Source organism: Polyodon spathula, unplaced genomic scaffold (assembly GCF_017654505.1).
Source record: "Polyodon spathula isolate WHYD16114869_AA unplaced genomic scaffold, ASM1765450v1 scaffolds_74, whole genome shotgun sequence".
Taxonomy (NCBI): Eukaryota; Metazoa; Chordata; class Actinopteri; order Acipenseriformes; family Polyodontidae; genus Polyodon; species Polyodon spathula.
In genome coordinates this window covers 7899-22856 of record NW_024471568.1, presented here as the reverse complement: position 1 = coordinate 22856, position 14958 = coordinate 7899, and the positions used below count along the sequence as shown (strand labels likewise).

At 39.9% G+C, this 14958-nt stretch overlaps 2 protein-coding genes across 2 annotated transcripts; one reads left to right on the top strand and one right to left on the bottom strand.

Annotated features, from left to right (window-relative positions):
• Positions 1–512: 512 nt before the first annotated feature.
• LOC121308007 (14-3-3 protein gamma-B) lies at positions 513–4401 on the top strand (the record flags this gene model as incomplete). Its single annotated transcript, XM_041240300.1, has 1 exon — positions 513–4401. A coding segment is annotated over one exon (681 nt), but the record flags the coding sequence as incomplete, so codon positions are not given.
• Positions 4402–12705: 8304 nt separating this feature from the next.
• hspb1 (heat shock protein, alpha-crystallin-related, 1) lies at positions 12706–14958 on the bottom strand. Its single transcript, XM_041240301.1, has 3 exons — positions 14441–14958; positions 13765–13828; positions 12706–13344 (listed from the first exon to the last, which is right to left on the bottom strand). Exons 1-3 carry the CDS (start codon positions 14850–14852, stop codon positions 13206–13208), a joined length of 615 nt encoding a protein of 204 aa, XP_041096235.1. The 5' UTR covers positions 14853–14958; the 3' UTR covers positions 12706–13205.

Sequence of the window (14958 nt, the reverse complement as noted above, 5' to 3'; positions counted from 1 at the left end):
AATATAGAGTCTCTGTTGGCTTGGGGCTTTAGTGAAATGCATTTTGATTGGGGAGTCATCCCTGAAGTTTTCCCTATGGATATTTCACAACAGCAAATAAATAAATTTTGGACGATTTTTAGTATGATTTCAAGTAAGCTTTTGATTGCTGAATCTCCCAGCAGAAAGCATAAAATATAAATCGCTTCTGGTTTCTCGACTCGACTAACTGTGTTTTGGTTGATTGTCTGAAGTCTGATGAAGGCTTTTATGCTAATTTGAAAAACAATTTACTCTTGTCAGAGTTGTATACAATTACTGTATGTCATCGATCTAATTCAATCTGATGGGCCGTCTAGAAGGGGTTAACTGCTGTGTCAGTACAGCGGTATTACTATTGTGACTAACATGAAAAGCCTTGCACTTGCATAGTACTTAGTTTTACTACACTAATTGTAATAAACCGGGTGGTGATCTAGATCTGATATTGACTACGCCACCTTCCCGAATCATCTCTGAATACCCAGCCCTAATCTCAAGTGTCTTGTTTCTCGCAGGTGACGGAGCTGAACGAGGCCCTTTCCAACGAGGAGAGGAACCTGCTGTCTGTGGCGTACAAGAACGTGGTGGGGGCCAGACGTTCATCCTGGAGGGTGGTCAGCAGCATTGAGCAGAAGACCTCCGCCGACGGCAACGAGAAGAAGATTGAGATGGTCCGGGCTTACCGCGAGAAGATCGAGAAAGAGCTGGAGACAGTGTGCCAGGACGTGCTCAACCTGCTGGACAACTTCCTGATCAAGAACTGCAGCGAGACGCAGCACGAGAGCAAGGTCTTCTACCTGAAGATGAAGGGAGACTACTACCGCTACCTGGCCGAGGTGGCGACGGGGGAGAAGCGGGCGACGGTGGTGGAGTCCTCGGAGAAGGCTTACAACGAGGCGCACGAGATCAGCAAGGAGCACATGCAGCCCACCCACCCCATCCGCCTGGGCCTCGCCTTGAATTACTCTGTTTTCTACTACGAGATCCAAAACGCACCCGAGCAAGCCTGCCACCTGGCCAAAACCGCCTTTGACGACGCCATTGCCGAGCTGGACACCCTCAACGAAGACTCCTACAAGGACTCGACGCTCATCATGCAGCTCCTGCGAGACAACTTGACACTCTGGACAAGCGACCAGCAGGACGACGACGCCGGAGAGACCAACAACTAGGCCAGTGGACTTGGCAGCCGCAGCCAACGCTACTACCGCAGTCTTTTGTTTTTCCATGAAAAAAAAAAAGTGAAGGGAACCTATCCAGTGGTGACCTCTTCTTGATTGCCTCTTCGACATTTGCCAAAACACCACTTGCGGAAATTCAGAGTGGCTGTTGCTGGGTTCGGATGGCAGCCTCACACTGGCGTATGGACTGTTCTGTAGTACAAAACAAATAAGAGGAGCTGCTTATTCAACTTTAAACAAAAATAAAAAGGCTAGGAAAAAAAAAAAAATGTTACAGCTTGAATGTGAATGCCTCACAAAAGAAAAAAAAAAAGTTTGTAATGGTTCCAGTAAGTGTATGGGAGGGCAAAGATTTTCTTTTTAAAATTAAAATCAAATGTTTTTTTTTTTGTTTTTTTTAAATTGGAATTTTGAAATCAAAATGTTTTAATTAAAAATGAATAACTTTAGCCAAGCTGTGATGGGAAGTAACTGTGGAATGAAACACGCATATCCTTATTATGCAATGTTAACGTGAAGGTACTGATCAATTATACAAGATTGTCTTAGCCAATTAGAACTTTTCCCGTTATACCGAACCTCTTTATTGAGTTTTTTTTAAAATAATACGGATTTAAAATCACCGATATTAACTCCGACACTGATTTTAAAATCCTACCTAATAAAAGATTTCTGAGCATGTTTAAAAGTATTTACTGGAACCCTTCACTCGTTTTGGCTGTAGGCATTATTAAAGGCAGGCTATTAAAAGAGTAAAATGGGAAATGATCTTAAAGCAGCTTTTTGTTGTTTTTATTTTTTTATTTTAAGAGTAATGCACTTGCCTATAATACTTTTTCTCCAGTGTAATACGATTACTCCATTAATCTCAATGATACAATATTTTGCATGCTGGTGACGTATTTATATACAGTAGCTTGGATTTATTAACTTATGCTGTAGGTGTTATGTATTCCTATGAGAAGAAAACTAGTCTTCAAACAAACGTATTTATTTATTTTTAATTTGCTAAAGTACGCTATGCTGAACAGTGAACGTTAACAATTCATTGACCTGTTCTGGATGTTGCTATAGTGACATGCAATTCTACACATGATTTGTTAAACAAAAAATAAGAAACACCAGTGCTAGCTTAATCTTACTGTCTGGTGTTTGTCATGGTGAAATTATTATAATTAATAAGTGTAAAAAGATGAATGTTGTTCTTAGAATTAATCTTTCCGTTTTGTGTTTTTTATTTATTTATTTATTTATTTTTGTCTTGTTATGCAGTGAACAGTTTAAGGCTTGAGCAGTGATTTTTCACTCCATGTTTCTGTAAGGAATTATTTCACTCATGGACCATTTGCTAGCCGTTTCCTCAGTGCTGGAATATCTTGAACGTGAGTCGTGTGTAGCGGTCGCACCTGAGCAAAATGACCTGTTCCACTGCACAATTTCACTGCTGTTTTGGTGTAATGTGGCAATGTCACAAATTCCTTTGAAAACGTGGTAGCTTAGTGGTTTAGTGCTGTAAAATCAGCTCCACACAGAAGTTCCAACAACACTTTTTTTTTCTTTTTCTCCCCCCTAGTACATTTCAAGATGAATATGTATATAGAATACACTAGTTTTAAGTAGAAACTGGATGTAGAGAAAGTTCACAGTGAGGATTGACATTTGAAATGAAAATAAAATAAAAATGCAATTGAGATTCAGTTGACCTGCAGAGGAGACCTGTGTAGTCTCAAATCTAGTTTACTTTATGTACATATTCTGCGTATCCTATTAAAATGCATTAAAAAAGAAAAGCTTTCCTTGTAAAATAAAAGATTACGTTAGAGAACATCGTGGAAACAACCCAACAAACCCGACCACAAAGACCGTTATTTTTGTATTTATTTATTTATTTATTTATTTATTTATTTATTCTTATTAAAGCCAAGGCTATTGTCCTGAAATGCAAAGCCCAAAATATAAACCACTGTTGCATTTATTGTGTATCGCCAATTTTTTCACCTAGCTTCCCCTAAAACTTAACACTTAAAATGAGCGATTTATTTCCCATGCTGCATTCTGTTCATTTCCGCAGTTGCGATGCCACCAGGAAACACCTCATTTAGATGAGTCATCTCGTTCCCAAGAGCATCCTGGGTACAGAACAGGGCAGTAAAATTTACAAGATACAAAACACATTGGCAAGAATACAGCACCATACGGGCCTCGCATGTAACAGCTGAGAGAAGCTGTAAACTTAAGAAAACAACTATCTGGAAGCTTTGGACCACTAACTCCAATCAGAAGTGGTCAAGGTCCATTCAAATTACTGCACTGAACGATACTATGTCCATCCTACTGTGGGCTTAGGAAAAAACACTGCAGGAGATGGCAACAGTAGTGTGTTTATAGTAAATGGACCATAGTATGATATACCACGGTCAAATACAGTATCACTATAACTGCTATACAAGGCTTTGAGTCAGTAGCTGTTTTTTAGGACAATTCTAACAATGCATGTGGGCGCCCAGTTGTGCGGCATTGACAGTGAGTAGATCTACAACCAGTAGATAAGCACCTGCCCATAGGCTTGATCTAGCTGCGATTTGATTGGAGATCCATGGTCACCTAGTGGGAGGAGCAGTGATCTGCACAGACAGGACAAAATGTAGTGGAGAAGCGTTGCCCTTCAAAACTGCCAGTTCCTAAAGTAGTTCTGTACTGCGATTAAAATAATATTACTTGAAAGCCAAGGTTTTACGTTTCTTTTGTGTTATTTATTATTTATAAAACGTATTACATGACGTCAAACGGTTTACAAAACTGTGCTTTTTTTTTTTCTCTCATTGCTGTTGATTAAGATTAAGAAAATAAAATGCACACTAAAACTGATAAAGGAATTTTGTGGCAGTTTACAATTATATGCATGTCCTGCTGCACCATTGTTGAAACATATTTAGTCAAGCTGGGAGACAGTGGGACTGTTGATGAGGCACAATGTGAGCCTAAATGGGCCAAGCCAGATTTCCCTTGGCTTCACCGGCTGTGTCCTGGGTTGGGGCAGCTCTTGGGTCAATGTAAGGTGTGTGCTGGGGAGGGGGGAGCTACAGTCAGCGGGTGAGAAAAAATTGTTGATAAAATATTATTGCAAAAGCATGTATACATTTTCTGAGAGTTGGTTGCCTTCTGTTGCTCATTAAAGATATTGGTTTCTTAACATAAATGTACATTTTTAATTGTCATTTATTTCATATTATTATCCCTACTGGTGTGTGGGTGTGGGTGTGGGTGTGTGTGGGCGGGCGGTTGGGTGGATGGGTGTGTGTGTGGGTGGGTAAACAGCTCCCTGGTAACCTGTCTTCTGTGCTTTTGCCCTGTTGTCATTAATGTGCTAACCAGCCCTCTCTTTCTTGTATATACAATACAGTAAGTTGTGTATTCAAAGGGGTTGTATTATGTCTTTTATATAGGTGGTTTCTTAATTAAGAAAGTAATATAAACAATGTTGCGCTTGTTATCCGATTATCAGAATAATTGCCCCAGGCCAAAATAAGTTTAGAGTCTAGAGATTTTACTGTATTGTGAAATATGCTCACAGGTACTGTGCTTTGCCACAGACAACAGCTAGGCAGAAGACAATCCAACATTCAACCCTGAGGACAAATGTTAAAGGGCAAGATAAGAACACAGTGGCTACAGTGTCTGTATGTAGCAGTCAGCCGAGGCAGGGTTGCGAGAATAAATACTCATTGTTTCTTGCAATCAGGCAAGTGTCTGTTTCGAAAAAAGACAGAGGCTACTGTGAGCTGTCACGGCAAAGGGCATTGGAGGACAAAACCTTGTTAACCTACCAGAAGCAGCCTTATTTTTGGCATCCAGTAAATAATTGAGCACACTGCATAGAGCTGCATTTCTTTAAAATGTCTTCAACAAAAAAGACACCAGCTGCATCAAAGATGGGAAATATTTCTGCTAAAGATCGCTCTGTCCAGTACAAGAAGGGCACATTTCATGTGTCTGTTGTTATTTTTACATTTATTTATGGTTTTATTTTTGTTTGATATGTTAGTCAATGGGGTGTGGCTATCCTATTAAACAGACTACATCCTAATCGGCATAATACACACTGTTGCCTATGATGCCTGCCTTATGGGGTACCCTGTCACTCCTCTCCAAACAAGCTGATAGATGTGTTTCCCTTTTTCCATCTGGGATTACCATCAACATGACAAGGATAGTGGAGTGAAGATATATTGATTTTTTTAAGTGAGGGGTTGAGCCACTAAATTAAGCCCATCTGGCATAGCATGGCCCAATACCAAATAGAAAAAGGCAGCATCCTTTAAGAGCTGATTCCCTTTGATACGATCACTGCACTACTCAGCCCTCCCCTGTGCATCAACCCCCTCTTAAAACAGCTGTTTTCAGTGTTGAGTAAGAGCTATTGGGAGATCCTATAGCATGCTGCTGTGAGTAAGGGGCGTTCTAGAGTGTCTGTGTGATCTTTCTTTGGTTTTTTACATTGTCTCCAAGGATGGACTAAGTGAAACGACCTAATTACAGTGAGGTTTGAGAAATGCTTTGAAATAAATCGCTAAAGAGTTTGTAATCTTTGCAGGGTTCTTACTCTGACCGGCCGCATACATATCTGATTATAGCGTTGAACCGGAAATGCCATATAAAATGCTTCATAGCGCGTTGTCAGAACATTTTTAACATGCATTGCTGGCAGGATGGTGACCCAGATTGGGATGAACTGGGAATTTAGATCTTTATTCTTAAAAGTAATCTGATTGGCTGGATTCCGGTTCAGTAGATTTGAATTCTTTACTCTTTGTTTAAAGGCATTTCACACCTAAAAGAAATATGGAGGCAACCGATTTTAACAATAATACCTGTGATGCCTGATTTGAGATCCTCATTACAGTATACAGTGTCTTGTGTTTTCTACTTAGGTTTGTGATTCATTCTAATCTATTTGAAGAGAAAGCAGAGCCAGGTCTTTAACATTCCCATTAACTGTACAAAATCAAGCTTGTTAGCTGCCTGCATTCACTGCTACCGCACGGGAATAACACATTTGGTGCAATGATCAGTATTTTCAATGCGGAAGACAAATAATATGCAGTTCAAATGAAACCAAACGTGAACTGGTTAACTAATTCCAAACTGTAAAATAGTCACGTTAGCCAGCCTTGCAAGCTCACTGTAAGATATAACTTGCAAGTCAAGCAGACAGATGTGTTGTTCGGTGCACTGATTCACAGCTCTATGTGTGGATGTTTTTATATCAGCCTCTCCCTGCAGGCAGCACCTAGTATTAGTTTAATAGAGTTACCCTAGTACTATCTGGAAGTACTATTATTACAATTACAGTCCAGTACCAATGTGGTCTAACCCCTGGAGAATACTGCACCCACCCTTTGGTAAAACAAAAAGCAGAGGCAGGACATTCCACTGCCCCCTGAAGGAGTAATTACAGCTACTCATCAGTGCAGAGCTGTCAAGCTGCAGTGACGATGTCGGACAATCCTGAGTGGCTGAAATGGCCTCTATTTTCTAACTATTGCTGTACAATACAAGTTAATTTCAGCACCATGAGAGCTTATAGCCGAGTGGATTTCTCATTCATTATATTTATAGTGCTTTTCAAATATGTGCAAAAAACCTTGCATATTTTACACCAGATCAAAAGTTTTGCACCCTATAACACATTTTGCTTCATAAAGTCGAATGAAACCTGTTGTAGTTTTCCATGTATTTAATGAAAATCTAACATGAAATACTGAACTTCCAGTAGACTTTTACGATAACATTTTGTGGTTTCTTATCCCAGCGGGCAATAGGATGATCAAATCCATCAGAAAAAAAAACCCTCTGTTATGTTATAAAGGAAATTGGAGGTACCTGGTTCAGTATTTCAGATTTTTATTTGAGATTTCTTCTCTTCTGCTTGATCGTGAGCTGATAAATGCACGGGTTTGAAAGATGAAGAATAAGACAAAAGGAGTTCAAATATTGAAGATTCATGTCGTGTCTGGAGGTATGGCTGATGAAAATAAACCTGCTTAACTATTTGTCTGAGAGATATAAAGTTTCAGCTTGTGTCCCTTACAGCTACCTATTAGGATTGTAAACAAACTGGAGTGCCAACAAGGCCTGCTTTCTGATAGATACAGGGTAGAGCCGAGCTATGATTAATCGAAGGCTTTGCTGTTATTACTGAGGATAACAACCCCACTTTCACAGCAGCTTTACCTGCTGCTGCAATGCTGTAGAGTTATACAGCGGCAGCCATTATCATTGCATCATTTCTAAACCACTCTAACCACTTTCACCATTATAATGTAAATAACGCTATTGCAATCAAATTCTATGCATTAGTAATACAAAATACCAAACAAATCACATTTAACACCTCCCAAAAGAGGTGCCACGCAGATTACTTTTTCAGCACACTAACATTGTTTTTATATAGATGTGCTTGTTTCAAACGAGTCTTGGTGGTCTGTCTGTCTTGACGTTTGAGGCGGTGTCGTGGGATTGGATATCTCCTTACAAGGCATCTTTAACTGGTAATTAGGTAAGTTAATATGTTGTTTTAAAATGAAGTTAACAGTGGCTGAAAAAGATATGCACGCTACAATGCCGCTGTAGTTTGACGCAATGCATAAGTGGGCAGTATACATCCCAAAACAGTCTTTGTCAAGCAGCATGGGCTAACGCATTAAGCACAATGCCATGTAACCTAACTGAAGCTACAGTAATCTGACAAATATGTCCCAAACCAGGGCAACGCTGTCCAATACGAAGGCCGCACTGTTTAATCAATTGCCTATGAATATTCATGCACATCTGTTTATTTCCTGCAAAGCAGTGACTTTTTGCTTTTTGACAAACCAAAGTGGCAGGCTGGAGGTTGTGAACACAGCCAGACAGACAGCAGCCCCCTGGAGTGTCTCTTTCATGGAATAAAATGCTGCTGCTAGAGCCTTGCAGGCAGCCAATAGCAGCAAAGCTCTGCCCGTATGATTCCCAATCCCCTCCTTGTTGCTAAGGCTATAATAAGCATGCCGTTATTAGCATATCTCCCAGCTGCACCCTTCCAGCACCTAGCTCACCGTACAAAAGATTACAAAGCCTCCATACAGATAGAGGAATGACCCGACTTCATAAGCGTAATATTGGTCTTCCACATTAATATAGAGAAATTGCCTCTTGTAACATTGTCAAAGGAGATAGGGAGGTGTTCAAAGAAGAATGCAGCAGACTGTTCTTCTGCAATGCCCAGGTACAGATTTAATACATATACATTCAAAGAACCTTTATAATTTACAACAATTCCAACCTGCTTATTTTCCCCAACTCTGTGTTGCAGTTCAGTTCTCTGCTGTAATGGTCTCTCTTCAAAATTCAAAACTCAGCTCGCTTCCCCTTTTAAAACACCTGTGTGTGGATCGAATTCACAACTGAACTCAGTCAATCAATTAATTTGAAATAGGAAAGGGTACATAAAATAACAAACAAGATATATATGATAAAAGCAAACAGACATTGTATTGGCATAAGAAAATAACTGGATGGATTATTTCTTGGTGATTAGGGTGAAACTGATACAGCAGACACAATGAAGAGAAACACTGATGAATCTAAACAGTGATCAATAAAATATGGACTTTTTAATTCCAACTAAATCAGTCACAGTAGCCTAGTTATCAATCCTTAGAAAATGATCTTCAATAGCCATAAATTGGCACTGCAAAGGCAATACAATGGTCTACACATTAAGGGACCATGGTAACGCAATGGCAGCTACCATGGCATGAGCTGTTTATAGGATGGTAACACATTTATTCCAGTGCCATGTCTGCACTAGACAGTGTGCGATAGTATTAGAACCGCTGTGCAATATTTATTCCAAATCCATTGTGTAGCTGGTAATGTTATGTCTCTAGGGTTTCATCAGGCTAATACATCAGGATTATAATGGTATCCCAATTGTTCTGCAGGCGTGCATTCCTATCTTTCAGCCCTGTATGCGCAGCCACTGTTAAAGATGCCACCCCACAAGGTAGCTGCACTGTCCGATCCGATTGGAAGCAAGTGCTGTTCTAAAGAAGGCACAGAATGAGGTGCTGGCTGAGAATGGCGGTGGTGAGCTAGTGCCTGTCAGCACCCTGCCTCCGGCAAAGGTCACAGCGCAAAAAAGAGGGTCTCGCTGTTCCACTGTGCTACTGGAGGTGGTGACAGCAGCTTCAGGGTGCACCTGTGATGTATGGAGCAAGAATGACTCATTCAAATACATGGCTGCACCACTGACATGGCAAACACAGGCCCTTCAGTTGCACATCGCTATCAGGCACATTGCTATACAGAGTGCTTCATTCTGAGGTGAGTGTCCAGGAAACTTAGATGAGTTAGCCTCTGTAATGCAGAAAAAAAGGCAGAATACATTTTGTTTTAAAAGGAAGCACTGCTATATTCAATCAAATGAGGCTATAGCTAATGAAATACAACAATGTGCAAATTTATTAGAGTCCCCCATTACTTCTGTAGTTTTGATTTGTTGTGCAGATGAAATCAAACCACTGGAACTGAAAATCTTGGAAAATTGTCAAAATAGGCAACTGAGTGATTGTCTAGTTTAATTGATGACTTGATGACATGTGCAATTCATTTAGAATAGTAAGAGAAAAGGAACACGTAGCCACAAATGATAAAATGCATGAGACCTTTTAGAAGCTGTTGAAGATGTCTAATTAAAGAACAACTAACATTTTCACACACTAGAGTGCCTATTGTTTCTGTATCACTGGTTATAGACCGGAAATTGAAATTCTCACACCCTGAGGTTTTTATGCAGGTGGGTATATTAATGACAAACCTTGAGGTGTTTTAATCGATTTGCACACTACTCAGCTCTTTTCACTGCTGTGATGCCCTAAACCAGGTCACATGAAATAGATTCACATCACTGTCCCCTGGCAACACATGTTAGCCAAACCGGCCTGCTGATGTCATCCCTGTTGGCTTTATCAGTGCACAAAACTATAGTACTGTATGCTGGCTACTGCCACCCTGTTGGGCACAGCATCACATGTGCAATTGCTGAGCAACATGCCAACCTGTCCAGAAGGGGTTTGGGGTGAGGGGGGGGGGTCATTCCAAAGAGGACAGTGGAGCCAGGCTGCTGCACAAAGGAACACCATTGCTTATCTCTTCATGAGTTTGATTCATTCAGATCAAATGCCTTAAGATTTGGACATTTAAAAACAGATGAAATTTGACCATGTCCCGGTATAGAAAAGGCTTACCATAATGAAAGAAGCATTAAATATAAATAAATAAAATACTGCAGAAGGATATTCTACCTTTCAATAGCTGTAGCTTGTGCTAAAATATGATATTATAGGATTACAAACATAGATTAAACTATAAATAAAAACAAATACTAACCACTGTGCTGTATACACACACACACACACACATATATATAGTATGCCCTGATATTGACGTGAGCTATACTGTTTAATCATTCTTGTTTAAATATATATTGTGTAATGATACAAGTTGATTTCCACCTGTTCAAAGTTGCTCTGGCCTCTTGTTGAGTGGATATCAGCTGATAGCAGGCTCTTGGTTGGCAGGTGCTTTTAAGACCGCACTACTGATGTTGCTCTGACCGTTGGTTTATCTTGAAGAATAGCCGAGTTCCAAACAAATACAACGTTACACGTCCCCACCTGTTGCTACAACTGTCTAAATAACTTACCTGTAATTTTTCTTTTCATTGTTAACATCCTGACAGCTTTTTTTAGGCTTATAACTTTAAAGTCTGTTTCAAAGCTCTTTTCAACATGTCTGCTCTAGTGCACTGGGGTTTGAGATCTGCCCTCTAAATCACTGCAGGAAGAGGGATTAAAAAAACAAAACAAAACACAAAAAGTGCTCTGTCTTTTCTGTTCAGTATCACATCATGGATGGTTATCGCTGTGTTACCTGTTTGACAATGTGGGCAGTAATTTTTACATTATCACTGCACTAGAGCGGGCATTTTGAAAAGAGTTTTGAAACATATTTTAAAGTTAGAAGTGTAAAAAAGTCGTCAGGATGTTGACAATGAAAATAAAAATGACAGGTACATTATTTAAACAGTTGTAGCAACACGTGGGCACGTGTAACGTTGTATTTTTCGGAACCTCTCTAGTCACTCTTTAAATGCTTCTCAGTAAGAATGTGAAGAAAGCTTTTTGAGAGCTGGCCTACTTTGTCTTGACAGCTCGAGGCATGTAATCTGAATGGAATCTGTGCAAAAGCCAATGACTTCACCAGCGGAGTATCCAATAGCAAGCCGATGTCTGCATAGACTTTGGGTTGATTCCCAACAGCAATGAAAAGATGAGCTGAATAATCGACCTGAAAACAGCAAACATGGCTCTCATCTCCCTGGCTTTTCCAAAGCAGAGTTGAAGGTCCCTGCTCCACTCTGCCTTTCCTCACATGATGCTGCTTTCTCTGAGAACAAGGCTGTCTGATTGGCTGTTGGAGACTGACTGTACAGCCTCTGTTGCTATGGAAATTGGTTATGGATACAGTGTGCTGTATTGTGGAGGCAGGTAGCTAGTAGATCTGTATATGAATGTGCGTGCGTGTGTGTGGTATGCTCTCAGCATCTTAGCCCTATTCCAAGGCTCTATTCTCAGTGATTTAACTTTTACATCACTTTTTTCCGAAAAGCAATTAATATTTATGGATATTACTGTTTCACAACACAGGCACCTACGGTTATGTTGTCGTTCTATCATATCCCTGAAAAAAGTCAGCCTGCTCGGAGCTAGGCCACCGCCAATCGAAATGGAGATATATTATACAAGCCTAACCTCAGATTGCCTCCAAGCCCAGTCAGCTCTGCATTCATCTTACTCTAAATGGATTATTTATCAATTTACCATTCATTCACCAAAATAGGTTTCAAAGTAGACCACGTGTTCATTGTTTTTCAGAATGGATATGTCTATGCTTTGCAACAGGACACTTCATATGAAAAAAAGCTTTTTTTCCCCCAGTAGTCAACAATGAAAGATGGATGTATTATTTGTTTTAGACAGCAGACCAAAAGCAACCCTGTCTTTAAAGGGTTAGGCATTATATTTATGATTGACTACAGCTTGAGTGCATAGATAGTGCAAATACAACTACTGTGCTCTAAAGCTGAGTGCCTACATTTTCTCTATTAATAATAGGTATCTGTGTAATGAGACTTGATCCATCCCTGAAGAGGCGCTGGTATTCAGGCAGGTCTGCAGTTGCATTACATGTCATTAATATAAATAGCTAATGTAAAAAATAATACACTTCAAAATGGACCTGGAAATTAAAACTTGCTTGAATTGTTTTTGAAGCATACAAATATACATAAAACAGATCAAAAAATCTTTTGAACACATGACTGGTTGTAAAATGAATTATTCATTTTAACAATTATTGAGTGTCATGCCTTTAACATAGTAAAGAAAAGAACAGGCTCTTTGTATTCTTGTTTGTTTAATAGAAGCCTTTTAGATCTTTCTTTTTTCCTTGTCTGTTTGGACTCATAGACTGACTGCACAGTACTGCAACATTGCCTCAAGAGGGGCTTCCATCACTAATAACATTCACATATATACATGCACACATACCAACATATATACATACATATTATTTCACTTACTATGTTTTTAGAATTAAAAATAAAAGTTTATTAGTCAAACTTACTCTACCACCTAGATTGCAAATTATCACTACAATTTCATCAATCCAGGGATTGATAGCGTACTACAAATTAAAAAGACAAGCAATCTGAATACTATTAGATTACTAGTTGCAATAGTACAAAATGTTTTTCTAATTTACATTGCATAAATCAATTTCGAACGTGTGCTGTTACTATACGGTCACACTACAGATAAACTGCTGTCACAAGCACTTGTTTTTCTTTGAGTGTATTGAAGGAAGGAATCGCTCTTTAAACTGGGAGCTGCTGATTCCTCATTTCTTCACAGCAGCGATTGGGATTGTGACCTCAGCAGCCTGTATGGCTGGCTTGGGTAGCGGAGTCTCCACTGTCAGCACTCCGTCAGGAGACAGAGTTGATGATACTTGACTTCCATCACATTCAGCAGGCAGTCTAGAAAGAGAACAGGAACACATTTGCATTGCTTACAGCTTTTTCTAGCGTTTCACATGACTATATCAATATAGACAAACGTTTTTGCACTAACGACTAAACGCCTTTCCATTTTTTAATGTGAGCGCCATCTTTAAACCATATCATCTTTTAATATTTATCACACCTCACAGTGCTAAACCACAAAGGCTAGAGCTGTTTAACGATGCTGTTTAACGAACCCTTGTGCTTAATACATTTTACCCTTAACATCATTCATAGTCGCAAAAAAAGTTAGTATTGGTAGTATTTCTGAAGCAGTGGAAATGAATGCTTAAAACCTACAAAAAAAATCCACTTTACAGAAGATGAGGTCATAAGCCATGGATAAAGAAGAGCGACTTTCTCTTAAACAAATCCTTACTAGTTTACAAAACTTACGTGTACTTTCTAGTAAAACATCTTGAAATGTATCCGTGTTCATCTTTCCTCTCTTCATGTTTTCCTTCAAAGAAGAAATAATAAGATACAAGATACATGAAGTACGAATTTCTTTTCATGTAGGGTGAAATGCAGTTTGTAGCGTGGAATGGATTATGCAAGGGTCTGCAGCATATGTTTAGTGTGGAAGAACACATCCATTTCCACAGCACACTAATGTATGCTGGGTTTAACTGGACTTATCCAGTTGGCATAGCAGCTGTTTTCTCCTCAACAGTAACCAGGAGACCGAGAAACAGCCTTCTAACAACTGTCTCTGCTATTCATTTCCAGAACTCTATGGGGCATTTCAATAACTGCTGGCTTGCTGGTGACTAGTTTAGAGTGGTAATTGTCACGATGGTATTGGTTTCTGACTTCTGTATAATGACGAAGGTATTTAATATAGCAACGGTTTCAACCTGAGTGAAAAAAAGAAACTTTTACAACAGAATAAGACAGATAGGCACTGTTGGATTAAAATAACTCATGATTTAAAACGTTGCTAAAATAATAATGATTCATGTCCATACTCACTCTAGCAACGGTCCTTCCAAATCCCTTATCTAACTAAAAGAACAGTTATGAAGTGCTACCCAAGTGTAAGTGGTGAAATCAAGTGAGACGTTTAACTTACCGGTAATTTCCACTGCACCATCTTTGGTCTTCACCACGATGTCCTCTGGTGAAAAGTGGCTGACGTCCAGGCTGACCTTCCAGTGGTCTGAGGTCTGTTTGATTTCAGACACCCCACTGCTCAGCTGCCGGTTCATGATGCGAGGATAATGGAAAGGACTTGGGGGCATGATGGGGGCTTGGGCCATTTGAGCATGGGTCGCTGCCGCTGCGTCTATTGGTAGACCTGCAACCGGGGGGCGCACGTATCCTGGCCAGTGAGTGCTTGCCCATGGGTACCATTCTTCAGGCATGGTACTGGTGGTAGGCATGCCAAAGTTCTGGTCGAAGAGCCGGTTGCCCTGGTACCAGTTGTGGAACGGGTCCCAGCTAGGGCTATGAAGGAAGCTGAAGGGAACGCGACGCTCAGACATGAGGAAGAGGATACTATACTTCCAGGTAGAAAAAAAAAAGGTTTCTGTCTTCACTTTCAGCTCTCTCTATCTGTGCTTGTGGGTCGGCAGTGACAGCAGTTGCTTG

What these genes read in the sequence shown, in the direction of transcription:
- hspb1 (XM_041240301.1), bottom strand. Translation starts at nt 14,852, where the DNA reads ATGTCTGAGCGTCGCGTTCCCTTCAGCTTCCTTCATAGCCCTAGCTGG. An exon ending in TGGTGCAGTGGAAATTACCG is followed by an intron (nt 13,829 to 14,440) that starts GTAAGTTAAACG and finishes TCTTCTTTGAAG; the next exon opens with GAAAACATGAAGAGAGGAAA. An exon ending in TGTTTTACTAGAAAGTACAC is followed by an intron (nt 13,345 to 13,764) that starts GTAAGTTTTGTA and finishes TTCTCTTTCTAG; the next exon opens with ACTGCCTGCTGAATGTGATG.